This window comes from Rosa chinensis, chromosome 6, assembly GCF_002994745.2.
Source record: "Rosa chinensis cultivar Old Blush chromosome 6, RchiOBHm-V2, whole genome shotgun sequence".
Lineage (NCBI taxonomy): Eukaryota > Viridiplantae > Streptophyta > Magnoliopsida > Rosales > Rosaceae > Rosa > Rosa chinensis.
Window position 1 is genome coordinate 26,381,775 of NC_037093.1, and position 14,189 is coordinate 26,395,963.

General features: G+C 36.3%; 1 protein-coding gene across 1 annotated transcript; it reads left to right on the forward strand.

Annotated features, from left to right (window-relative positions):
* Positions 1 to 9,984: 9,984 nt before the first annotated feature.
* Positions 9,985 to 12,772, forward strand: LOC112169345 (monoacylglycerol lipase ABHD6). The gene is made up of 4 exons (XM_024306359.2): positions 9,985 to 10,747; positions 11,534 to 11,626; positions 12,270 to 12,337; positions 12,442 to 12,772. The coding sequence occupies exons 1-4, from the start codon at positions 10,100 to 10,102 to the stop codon at positions 12,620 to 12,622; spliced, it is 990 nt and encodes a 329-aa protein (XP_024162127.1). The 5' UTR covers positions 9,985 to 10,099; the 3' UTR covers positions 12,623 to 12,772.
* The last annotated feature ends 1,417 nt before the right edge of the window (positions 12,773 to 14,189 follow it).

Consider the following 14,189-nt stretch of genomic DNA (forward strand, 5'->3'; position numbering starts at 1 on the left):
ATGTAGATCCTTCTAAACCCTATTACCACTAGGTCAAGTAACCTAGAGTTTGGGCCAAACACAAAATAGAGATTTGCTTGAACACTCCCCCTTGTGTTACCCAAACGCGGTGCTTCTCTCGTTGCTTCGCTAAAAACCTTGCCGAGTAACAAAACCTAGTGGGACAAAAATAACCTTGGTCGAAGGGGAAAAAGAGCACAACATACCTTTCACGCTTCGAGACGAACATGTAGACATCTCCCCCTGATGTCTGCGCCTCCCCCTGATGACTACGATCATAGGAGTTCAGATAATTTCCGCAAGCCAATTCTTGCCATATGTCTCTCGAACGTGGATTTGGGCAATGACTTAGTAAACAAGTCTGCCACATTGTTCTCAGATCAAACCTGGTTTACTTTGATCTTGAGGAGCTTCTATTGTTGCTGATTGTAGAAGAATTTGGGCGATATGTTCTTGGTGTTGTTGCCTTTGATATAGCCTTGCTTCATTTGCTCAATGCAAGCAGCATCATCCTCATAAATGTTCGTTGGCTCATCTGTGGTAGACTTCAGACCACAATTACTTTGAACATACGTAACTATGGATCGAAGCCATATACATTCACGAACTGCTTCGTGAAGAGCAATAATCTCTGCATGATTCGAAGAGGTAGCGACTAAGGTCTGCTTTGTAGACCTCCAAGATATCGCGGTTTTTCCCATGGTGAAAACATAACCAGTTTGGGAGCGACCTTTATGTGGGTCAGAGAGGTACCCAGCATCAGCAAAACCTTCCAAAACACTTATATAGTTTTAGGAGGGGGAGAGGGAACGCATTCTACCATGTGTGGCGTCCCTGGCACTTGATGGGTTCAAATCCATCATCTCTCTGTAAGGATAGAACAAGCCCATATCAATCGTACCACTTAGGTATCGAAAGATATCTTTAACACCAGTCCAATGGCGTCGTGTTGGCTCAAAGCTATATCTAGCTAGCAAGTTCACGGCGAATGAGATGTCTGGTCTTGTGCATTCTGCTAAGTATAATAATGCGCCTGTTGCACTTAGGTAGGGCACTTCTGCCTCTAACACTTCTTCATCATCATCTTTTGGATGAAATGGATCCTTCTTTGGATCAAGACTACGGACGACCATTGGGGTGCTTGAAGGCTTAGTCTTGTCAGTGTTGAAACGCCTAAGCATCTTTTGGGTATAAGCTGATTGATGAATCAGGATACCATCGCTACGGTGCTCAAGTTCCAAACCGAGGCAAAACCGTGTTTTCCCAAGATCTTTCATCTCAAACTCAAATTTCAAGTGTTCAGCGGTTTCCCTTAACTCTTTAAGGGTGCCAATTATATTTATGTCGTCGACATAAACCGCTACTATTGCAAATCCGGAACTTGTTGACTAAAGATGGTTGAAGATGCAAAATATAAATGAATAGTGATGACTTTAGGGGAGTCAAATTTTGCGAATGGCTTTGGCTTTTGACTCAATTGTTGGAGATGCTCTAAGCTTGCTTTCGTTTATCTTGTAAGAACAGACCTATGTAATAAAGTGTTTCACAACCAAGTCACCTCTGATTCTTATTTTTCTATATAGCTTGTATTTGCCAAAGTGTTTCTTATCTTTGACAACTAAGAGCTATTCACATCCTTACTAGAAAAAAAAAAAAAGATTTTCGGGTTAGGCTGTTAGGGTGTGACAAGTACACTAAGAAATTTTTTCATTTAAACTAAACAACAAAACAAACCGAGCTCACAATGTCAATACCGACTGGTTCTTTAAAGTCATATATTACATTACAAAAGAGTTTACAAATTAAACTAAATAACAATTCAATGAGTAAACACACCCACCACATTCACTATACAACGGAAGAATATAACCAAAAGTACTTCTACAACCAAGTTACGACAGCAACAAAGCCTCGATTCAACGACGGTTACTCATTAAATAACTCCTACATAATGGAATAGTGCACCGTGTTGAAACAACAAACCCAGTAAGATTTTGCAAACTCGTATAAGTAAACTCAAAGAACCACAAACACACATTTTTGACTCAAGGAAAACAAATCAACACAATGATTATTTCCAAAATCAAATCCTTTTCTTTTTAAGGAAAACACAAGTCACCACCGTGACAAAACCAAATCATTTATAATCTCAACAACACAACCAAGAAATCACTCTTCTTTCCTTTCGACATGAATAATTATCACCTCAATGACATGCTCAAACATTTCTTAACTCCTTACGAGTCTCAACCACAATTGCTCTCACAGGTTAAACTAAATAAAACCAGTAATCCCTGCATTGAAAATTAGTTTAGAAGATCACCAAAAAGCACACAATCCAAAACCATAGTAATCCATGCATATAGTTTAGTTCAAGAGATTACATTAAAATCAAACAATAGAAATCATAATAATCCCTACATATAGTTTAGTTCAGGAGATTACATTAAAATCAAACAATAGAAATGAAAAAGGAAAATAAATAAGGAAATCAAACAACTCACGCTAAAGCCAAGAAATCGCCCTTTCAACTCAAGTAAAAACTTCCACCTTTTAAATACAACACCCATGTCCCTCATCATGGACAATAAAAGAAAGAAACCACCCGAACTCTCTTTTAAAAACGTGTACACATGGGTCTCAAGTAACCCACGTGTTACCCCCATGCAATACAATGGTAGACGCACTAGAACTCTAACTGATCGTAACCACTGACCCGGCCAAAGGTGTGGTTCCCGATTATTTTTGCCTCTGTCACTACTATGACACCAGATCTATAGACTGAAAACATTTAAAAAATCCCACATGACTCAAAATGTTACACCACAACTCAAAAGTCTCACATGACTTTAAAATGTGACACCAGGTCTCCACAAACCAGAAAAACATTTAAAAAGTCTCACATGACTCAAAATGTTACACATCAACTCAAAATAGTCTTTCAAAACAATATAAATCAACATTCTAAATATACATTGTTTTCCCGTAAAGAGTAAAACCTCACAGCACTATCATGAATAAATCATAAATATTGTACTCACCACAATACTACACCATAGCGAAATTGTACTCTTTATAATAACCGGTTCACAATCTAAAACCAAATCAAAATAATATAATTCATAACTCAAATCCATTCTCAAAAACAACATAGAAATTAGTTTCATAATATTGTTTTCACACCTTAATACCCAGCACAAATTGACACATATAATTCGCACAAGTCAATAAAACAATTATTAACATCCCAAAACTCATTTATTTCCATAGAACATCAAATCACAACAATAACATGATCGATATCACAAAACATACTAATTCTACCTTACTATGCAACTGCATCAATATATATATATATATATATATATATTTCACGTAAATATATATACGTAGTCATCCGCTAAGGAATGCTGCTGATACCAAGTATAGTTCACAAATACAAAACCCGTAAAAAATCATTTTTATAATAAAACTTCATTTTTAACTTACCCATGAACTGTAGACGATCAAGTTCATATAATTTAAAATAAATATTTATTTTTGGAAACGATTTCACACTTTATCAAATAATTCCGAAGAATAAAGTAACTCCGTTCATAAATGAAGCTCGTGAGATTTACTCACCTCTAAATTCCACTACGTCTGCACATGCCATATGAGATAACACAAGCACAACAATCCATCCAAAACACCTTCATCATGTACCCAGTCACATCAAGGTCACATTTTAATACACGAATCACAAAACGATTAAAGTTCGAAACCCCTGTTTGAACTAAAACCCGAAAGTAAAGCCAATCGAGGCGGAAATTCATCCAAGACCACCGAAAGTCTTTGGAACACTCTTACGGTCAATATGTCAAAATGACAAGTCGATTCGACGGTTGGATTCTCATTGATCGAAAACCGAGATAATTGAAATTACAAAAAACCCAAACATTTCAAAATGATTTCCAATTGCTACATATCATATATTAAAACGCTCATATCGACGAATAGATGATAAAATGACAAACAACTACCCCCCAAAAGAGGCCGGAAGCGTTGCCACCAGTAGCCGTAAGGGGGCTCCACGCGCCGCAGGATCAACCTCCAAACCAGGTTGATCCAAGGAGTCAAAATGAAGAACTTGATGAGAGGAACAACTTTCATACCTGGAGCTAAGGCCGACGACCTAGAACAAGCTCGAAATATCTCTACCGTTGAACTTCAAATCGTCATTCCAGCCACTACACTTCAAATCGGGCTTCAAGACTGATATGGTTGTGATCTAGAGGAGAAGAGCGTCAAAACATGACCTGTTTCGATTGCCACCGTGGCCGGGGGAGGAAGATCGCTCTGGGTCAGCGCCCCCTCTTTCTTCCGCTGTTCGATCCACCATTTGCGGCTTGACTCGGTGCAAGCTACTAACACATGGAGGAAGGGGAGGAAAATTTGAGCCGGTTGGTGCTGGTTTCACCACTGAAGGACACCAGACGGCAGAGTTCTGGCCGGATCGGATCGCTGGGTTCGCTAGCCGGGTCGGCTGTTTGAGAGAGAATTCTTTCGAAATTTTCTGAAAACTTTCAAATTTTGGAAAGTTAATTTAAGGGTTAAATACTATTTACTCCTTGAACTTTCAGGGAAAAAACAGTTCAGTCCATGCCTTTTCAATTTCACACGTTTACTCCCTCATCTCTTAATTTTGAACCAATAGGTTCATTCAGTCAAAAAACTCTATTAAAATGTCTATTATACCCTCAGTTCATCTTTTTTCTTTTTCTTAATTTATCTTTTTTTTTCCTTTTCTATTTATCTCTTCTTCTTCCACCTCTCTTCTCCTTCAACATCAAAATTTCTAAAGTGACCAAATCAAAACACAAAACCTCTCTTCATCTGCTCAATCAAAAAAAGGAAAACAAAAAACAAAACAAAACAAAAGAGAAAAAAATTTTAAAAAAAAAAAAAAATAATTAAAAAATTTGAGGGTAGAATAGACATTTTTGGTCGGAGAATAACAAATTGAACCTATTGGTCCAAAATTGAGAAATGAGGGAGTAAACATGTGAAATTGAAAAGGTAGGGACTGAACTGTTTTTTCCCTGAAAGTTCACGAAGTAAACAGTATTTAACCCTTAATTTAATTTTCTCAAAAATTCTATTTATAGCCAAATTTCCAAAAACGGAAATAACTTCAGTCGCTCATAACTTCTTCATATGATCTCCGATTTCCGCATTTCACATATCCACGAACTCGAATCGATGCGCTCTACGACTTTCGTGAGGAAGTTTTTGGAGAAACCCAACGAATAAAAAGTCAACTTCTTGACCCCTCGAAATACTTTTTCGAGTGATTATTCATCCGAAATACTTCCATTTCACCCTCGAACCACGAAATCGTACTAATGAAAACTTTATTAATTCCAGAAAATTAATAACAATTTTTCAGGGTATTACAAAATAGCTAGGCCTTGCGTCTCTTAAAGACACTGGGAGCGGTGCTAGTGATCTTCCTTTCTTGTGTTTGTCTAGATCACCACTCTAGCACTTTGAAAGAGTGAGATTGTTTCGATGATAGAGTGTGATAGATGAGCCGATAGTAAAATATTTTTGAGAGTTGGAGAAGAAGAGGATGTAAACTCTTAGGATTTGACCTGAAAAATTCTTGGCTATATAATTGGCTATAGAGAGATGCTAGTGCTATTGAGATGTAAGAGGACATAAGCTTTTAGGATTTTTGGTGTAACAATGTTCCTTCTTGGCTAAATAATTGGCTAGAGGGAGATGCTAGTGCTATTGAGATGTAAAGAATGCTGATGAATTCTAAGTGATGTCATTTGGCGAAATCACCATGAAAAAATCTATTATATTGCTAAAAGCCTTCACTTTTAACGAAAGTCTCGATGATAGGGACCAAAATGTATGATATACTAAAATGATAGTTTTGTAACTTAAGCTACCAAGTAGTAATTGGCCTTAATAATTGAGCTACCATGTGACATGTTTCCTAATAATATGTTTATGAGTTTATCCTAATTATGATAAGAGGTTGAAAAAATGAGAAAAAAAGACTTTTTTATTATTTTTTTATTTTTTATGCTTATGACTTTCATGGTTGAGTTTGTGTTCTTTATCTTCTTTATTTGGAGCACATGCTTGAGCCTTATAAGTGTTGAGCCCCAATGAGTATACACACTAATTAACCGATGATAAAACATGCATACACGATAAAATAAAATTTAATTCTGGTAACTAGAATCTCCAACCAAAAAAAAAGTTCATGGAAAACCGGAGGATTCTAAGAGTTTGCATTAACTTTAGGATTTTAAGATTCCTTTGATTTTTTGGCTTTTTCTTTTCCAGATAAATTATAACTCATGTAATTTATGAAAGAGTACCAAAAACTAGCTAGATATGAAAAATGTTATCCCACATATATGTGCAATTTAAAAAATAAAATTATAATAACTTAAAATTATGAATTTATTTTCAGCCTTCAAATTCATTTGTTTCTCACAGTCCCTCAAAATATGTTTCTTAAGTGAGCAAGACTCCTTATTTGTCACGCCCCTGATTTTACACACATGTAAAAATCGATATATATATAACCCCATAATTATATATGCGTGAACGTCCAGTCATCAATACAAAATACCTGGAATCTTTTTCCCTTAAACTTACACACATATTGATGCCCTGAACCCTCAAAGTTAATATACACTCACTCCAAAGAGTTATATATTACACAAGCTTACGAATTAAATTGTCAACAACAAGATAAAACGTAAATGCTCCTCAGAGCTCACTACAACGGAAGTCCAAATAATGGTAAGGTCACAAAATTGGCTTCCTACCGTAAAGCTGCTAGCTCGCTGCCTCGGTTTCAGCCACGATTACCCTGACCTGCAGGATTAACCCCTACACCGTTTGAATGGTGTACTGGGTTGCCACACAACAAACCCGGTAAGCTTTTGCAAGCCCGTATGAGTAACTCAAAACCACACATGCACAACTCGCCCAACGAGGAAACCCATCAACTTGTAAAAAGAGACACACACCATGTTTTCCCAAAACAGTACATTCTTTTCCCAAAAGAAACAATAAAGGTCACACCGTGACCAAATCATATAAATTGAAACTCTAACAATTAAATATGATAAACAAGTCCTCCCAAGACATTTAAAAGAAAGAATCCCCGAAACTCCCTTTTAAAACACATTCTCAAATCAACACAAGTCACCCCGTGACAAAATCATAATAATTGAAACTCTAACAATTAAATATGATAAACAAGTCCTCCCAGGATATTTAAAAGAAAGAATCCCCGAAACTCCCTTTTAAAACACATTCTCAAATCAACACAAGTCACCCCGTGACAAAATCATAATAATTGAAACTCTGACAATTAAATATGATAAACAAGTCCTCCCAGGACATTTAAAAGAAAGAATCCCTGAAACTCCCTTTTAAAACACATTCTCAAATCAACACAAGTCACCCCGTGACAAAATCATAATAATTGAAACTCTGACAATTAAATATGATAAACAAGTCCTCCCAGGACATTTAAAAGAAAGAATCCCCGAAACTCCCTTTTAAAAACACGTACTCATGAGCATCAGATAGCTCCCTGCTACCCCCATGATGTACTATGGCAACAAACTAGAGCTCTAACTGATCGTATCCACAAACCCGGCCAAAGGCGTGAAGTCCCGATATATATGCCTGAGGTTACACCCAGCAACCCCAAATCCTCAGACCTCCCTGGTCGTCAGATCAAAACCTTTCAAAATGGTCACTCAAGACCCAAAAGTTACTCAACTCACATAAAAGGAGATGTCACCCCGTGACCTCCAATCATCAGACCTCCCCGGTCGTCAGATCAAAACATTAACTCAAACCAAAAGGAGAAATCACAACCTGTGACTCTCAGATCTTCCGACCTCCGGTCGTTAGATCAAAACGTTCAAATCACATCAAAGCAACTCACACCAAATCTTGACACTTTTCAAAACAATAGAAATTCCCAATTCCCGCACAATGTTTCCTGAAAAGTCAAGCCCCAAAACAATAGAATGAAACCCATCAATACCTATTGCTTCAATTCACTCATCAACCCACAAGAATATACATATTTCACGTAAATATATATATAAGTGGTCATTCACTCAGGAAGGCCACTAATACCAACTATAGTTTGCAGTTAACTAAATAACTCTCAAAACAATAAGGTCAACCCGTTCGTGAATGAACTTCGTGAGATTACTCACCTCGAAATCCCGCTGCGTCTTCAATAAAGCACCAAGCTGCAATCCACAAAATAACCGTCCAGAAAACTTCGTCAAGTACCTAATCACATACGGTTCCAACTTAGTGATGATTCACATTTGATTTAAGTTCGAAACCCCTGTTTTGAACTAAAATCCCCAAAGTGGTGCCAATCGAGGTAAAACCACATCCGAGACCACCCAAAGTCTCCGAAATACGTCCACGATCGATGTGACCAAACCACAAGTCGATCAGACGCTCAAATCCTCACGGATAGAATAAATCGATCGGTATGAAACTGCAAAAATCATAACAATTCCAAACGAACTCCAAAACTTGCATATTATATATCGAAACGCTCGTATCAACGAGTATAACATATATAATACCAAAAATAGTTCCTTAAGTGGCTGGAACACCGCCGGAACGCCGCCACAAACGGTGGCGCACCGCCGCTGGCCAAAACTCAATATTTCACAAAACTCCCAACATCAAAGTTCTTCATCTAAGCATGCTTGTGAACTTTCATAACTGGCTCGAAGTCAGAAAAGAAGCTTAAGGGATCGAAAACTACCTCACAAGCCGTGAACAGTAATCCCAACTAAGTTGAACCGATTTCCACGTAAACCGATCAAAACAAACACCATAGATCGACTCAGACGACCCCCATGAAGCCAAGGAAGGAAACTTGAAGCCGTGCCGTCACAGGAGCTACGATTTCCGGTCGGGTCCGATTTCCACAACCTGTGCCGCCTTGCAGCACCACCACGAAGGAGAATCGCCGTAAGAGGCCACCACAGAGACAACCAGAGCAAGGAGGCGAGTCGTTCTGGGCTGGTTTCTCCGGAAGAGGTCGCTAGAGATGCAAGTTCTGACCGGGTCGGAATACCGGGTTTGGGTCGGGTCAGTCTGAAATCTTCGATACAGAAGGTATCGACTGAGAGAGAAGAGAGAGAAAAGAACCTTTCCGGAAATGGAAAGTGAAATAATGAAATTAATTTCTGATTTTCCTCTATTTATACTAAAACAGAAACTTCTTCCGCTAGCCATAACTTTCTCATACAAACTCTGATTTACGCATTCCACATATCCACGAACTCGTATCGACACGCTCTATAACTTTCATGAAGGAAGTTTTCAGAGAAACTCAACGTATCAAAAGTCAACCTTGAACCCCCCCCCTAAAGTCATACTTTTCAAATAATTAATTCGTCCGAACACTTCCACTCCGTCCACGAGCCACGAAACCGTCCAACAACCATAATTTAGATTCCGGAAATTCCTCAGAAAATAATTACGAATTTTCGGGGCATCACATTATTCTTTTGCAACATAACTTTGTTATTTTAAGCTCTCTTTTTCGTTCTTTTGCTTCTAATTCAAGTTAAGGGATTATACACGCCTGTATGGCGAGAATCGTGATTTACGTTTAAGAATTTTCATACACACATATAAATAACAGTTTTTCGCAAGAAAGAAAAGTTATCAACCAAATTAGACATAGCTATAGCTTATTCTGGATATTTTGAACAAATCGGTGATCAACTAACTAGACAAACAAGCAAAAGTTTCTAATTTTAATCTTTTTTCTTTTCTTTTTCGTGTTTACAAATTACATATTACTATATGTTAGGCCGAAATTTAAGCTTGTTTTGATATCTGTTAGGCGTATCTAGTTTGTGCCTATATACCAGTCTTTGTCCTTGCCTTCCTAACTTAATTTGTCTTAGTACCAATGCCGTTAATTCTAGCAGATCAATTAATAAATGTGATCGATTCGAGAAGAATATTGATCAATCTATCAATCAAGGTCTTGTAATCGTGAAAGGCTCAATATTGTTGAGAAACTAATATGTTTCATCATCTCAAGTTTCCCAAATGCTTCAGTTTGACGGCTTCAATAGATTGGTTTTACCGCCATTATTTTGTCAATGCTGGTCTTCGGTCTGTGATAACTGATCTAGGTGATGGTGATGACACGAACATGCATTGTTGGGTGCCTAAGATTCATAAACCATTCAAACCCAACATCATCTTGATTCATGGGTTCGGAGCCAATGCAATGTGGCAGTACGGTGAGCACATTCGTCATTTCACCTCTCATTTTAACGTCTACGTGCCCGATCTTGTTTTCTTTGGAAACTCTTACACGTCCAGCCAAGAACGAACTGATTTGTTCCAGGCTACATGTGTAATTAAGTTGATGCAGGCCCATAGGGTTGAAAAGACAAGCGTTGTTGGGATAAGTTATGGTGGATTTGTGGGGTATAGTATAGCGGTGCAATGTCCGGAGATGGTAGAAAAGTTGGTATTGTGTTGTGCTGGAGTTTGCATGGAGGAGAAAGATATGGAAAATGGACTGTTTAATGTTTCTAATTTAGAGGAGGCTTCAAGTATTTTGTTACCACAAACACCTCAAAAATTGAAGGAACTAATGCGATATTCATTCTTCAAGCCTGCTAAGGCCGTCCCTTCTTTTTTCCTCACCGATTTTATTAATGTAAGTAAGCAATTAATCAATGTCAGCATGAAATCTGTCTTAATTTTGAATTAATTGGAGATTTGACGTGTCCACATTTTTAGTGTGTATATATATATATATATGTGTGTGTGTGTGTATAATGCTAGAGCAATTATATATACACAATGTCAATTGTTTAATACACATCCATAAATTTTTTTCGTGTCCTTCCCCTTTCATCCCTTTCCTACTTAAGAGACAATGTCAAGATATTGTTTCACTTTTACAAATTTCCACATACCAATAGCTATAAAATTCATAGATTCACACAAAACTTCAAATTATCATCAATTTATAATGTCTTCTTAATCAGTCAACATACAAAACCTTTATTTTTCGCCGCCATTTTTCCGTCTCTAAGTGTATGTTAGACTCTGACTTTTTGGCTGGTCATCTAATGCAATTAACCTCTATTTAAAAAAAAGAAAATAAAGCAAGCAATTTTCTAAATACGATAGAGTATTTGAGTCTTCATAATTTGGAGATTAAGAAGAACCTTGATCACCCACTACCTAAGATGTGGTGTTAGCTCAGTGGTTAGAGCACCCACTACTAAGATCAAGGTCCTGGGTTCGAGTCACCATGGGGGTAGGACTGAAATCCTTTGGTCCTCTTTAAAAAAAGAAAAAGAAAAAAAAAAACCTTGATCACAATGATCTCCTCTACATCTTGGTACACAAATGCTTAACCTAGCTACACTATGACATGTTATATTAATGATCTTTTGTGTCTTTATTATTTTATTTTATTATTAATTTTTGACAGGTAATGTGTACGAACTATGTTGACGAGAAGAGAGAGTTGATTGGGGCAATATTAGCGAACCGAAAACTGTCTAATTTACCCAAGATCACACAGGTAAGTATGTTATACATCCTTTTCTCATAAATTTTTTTTTATCTTGCGTAATCAACTAGAGTGTAATATGATATAGTTCGCCATTCATCAAAGTTATATAAATTACCTTGAAGGTAAATTCCAGTTTACCTTTCTGTCTTTTAGACCTTAAATTATTTATGTGTCTGCACTTTTAGTTTCATCAAGGATACTCCTATGATCACCAATTTTAATCAATTTTCTCTATCTTTTAACCATATGTCTATGTACTTCTGTAAAAATACTAGTCTACTATAATCTAATTGTGCATGCCTATCAAACACATGTATTCATAAAAGCACTCAACTAGAGTCATGTTAGAATTTAACAAAGTACGTAATTGATAAAAAAGTTGATGGCTAAACAATATGATTAAAATTGGTAAATATATGGACACCTATGAAGAAATTAAAATTGCATGGGCACGAATGGTGTAAAGTACGTGTAAATCAAGGAGATAAAATGAAATTAACTCTTTTTAGTGCATTCTGCATATATTGAAGATATCTATGTCAACTTTACAACATACATATATGGATCTCCAATTTTTTTTTTCTTCTCTATATTTTAGTACATTAGTGTATGAAGTAATTATTGGATATTTTGTTAACTTGTTATTCAACAGCCCACATTAATAATATGGGGAGAGCAAGATCAAATATTCCCTTTGGAACTAGGTTACAGATTAAAAAGGTATGTAAATGATTAGTCATTCTTCCAAATACATGGAATGTTATTTCTTTATTGAAATCATGTTAGTTATGCATGTTTCTTTTGGTCTTTCTATGTATGTATAGGCATATTGGGAAACACGGTCAACTAGTGATTATTAAAAAGGCTGGACATGCTGTGAACCTGGAACAACACAAGGAGTTTATAAAGCATTTAAAATCGTTTCTTTGTGACTTATTTTGGTCTCCTCCACCATCACCAACATGGAAAGATCACTTTCATGATCACATCAACAAAGTATATTGAATAAACTAAAACTAATGATTAGTTAGTATATTTTGATCATTACTTCCAAGCATTGCTATACAACAATTGGAGTTCTATCCATGTACATATATATTGAATAATAGAATTGTTTTCTTGTTGATGCAAAAATAAAATTATGGAAAGCTCATGTAATTTTTTAGGATAATATTAGAATATAAATATTTGTAACTTTTTGAAACAAACATGTAAAAAATAAGGGCTATGACAAATATATCCCAATTAGTAACCAAAAAAAATCAGATAGGGAAGGTGGCGAAACTCCATCCTTCACTAAAGAAACAAAACTAGAGTCTCATCGACTAACCTTGCTTCTTGACATTATCGTGGACGAGTGACCAAAAGTGCTAGTGTATGATTAAGTAACGAGATTTTGTCTATGAATGAGTTAAGTTTATGCTTAATCAATGAGTTTCTCTTTATTATCAAAGTAAGTATAAGATTTAACTAATTAACTAAATGTTATAGAAATTAAACTATATATATAAGAATTATTTTTCTCTGCTAAGCATGCCCACTTCGTTGAAATGTTGAGAGTTGGCTCTTGCTCTACCTTCAACCCTAGGTAGAGATTATCTGTTGTTTAGCTTCAATTACTTATCTCTTTCTCTACTTATTACTTTTCTCAATTTTTATTTTTGTCTCCCTATAGGTTAATTCATGATTTTTAAGTTATGGTGGTGCTTGATAGGAGCATAAAATGTGTATATTTTAGTATCTATTTCTTATATTTTTTCATGTAAGTTCCTTGATTTCGTTGGATTTACTTTCTTTTTAGGATTAATTTCAGTTTAGTACTCTGTGGTTTGGGGGTAACATCATGTCAGTCCCTGCTCTTTTAATTTCAATCAGCCGTGCCCAAATTTTACTGTTCCGTCCAAATTTTACTTTGTCAATCCAGTCAAAGTTAACGTTCAAATTGGAGGGAATAGTAAAATTTGGGCATGGCTGATTGAAATTGAAAGCACAGTGGTCTTTCTGATCAAATTGAAAAAGCAAGGACTGGCATGATGTTACCCCCAAACCACAGGGTACTAAACTGAAATTTATTCTTCTTTTTATCTTTTGTAGGTTTTGACGAGGCAAAGGAAGGAAGGAAAGAAAATAGTGCATAACTAGTAAAATTAATCTTGATTTGATTTAGAAAAGCAAGCTTGCGCAACACATGAAGATGACAAAATGGAATCCAAAAAAATTTAGGAATTGATCCCTAAAATGAAAAGGAAAAGCATTCACAAAATGAAGAGGAAATCTGAATTGAGAAGGAGGGTTCAAATAAGGAAAGTTGTGATTCCTAGAGTTATAAGGGAAGATCGAAATGAGAAAGTGAATGAAGAGAAGGCTTAATTTTTCGAACTGTGCATGAACTAAAGGTCACTGGGAATTAAAGTTCATCACTTTACACTAATTATGCTTCGGTACCTAGACTATAAAACCCGTCCCAATTATTGTACCTGCAGAATAACACCGTTAACCTTATGTCATTTTTCATTTTTTAAAGGGTAGTATGGTATTTTCACTCTCTCTCTCTCGGTGTCGTTGTGCCGCC

Coding starts and splice junctions, on each gene's coding strand:
- LOC112169345 (XM_024306359.2), top strand. CDS start 10,100: ATGTTTCATCATCTCAAGTTTCCCAAATGCTTCAGTTTGACGGCTTCA. Junction 10,748..11,533: donor TCCTCACCGATTTTATTAAT/GTAAGTAAGCAA, acceptor AATTTTTGACAG/GTAATGTGTACGAACTATGT. Junction 12,338..12,441: donor CTAGGTTACAGATTAAAAAG/GTATGTAAATGA, acceptor ATGTATGTATAG/GCATATTGGGAAACACGGTC.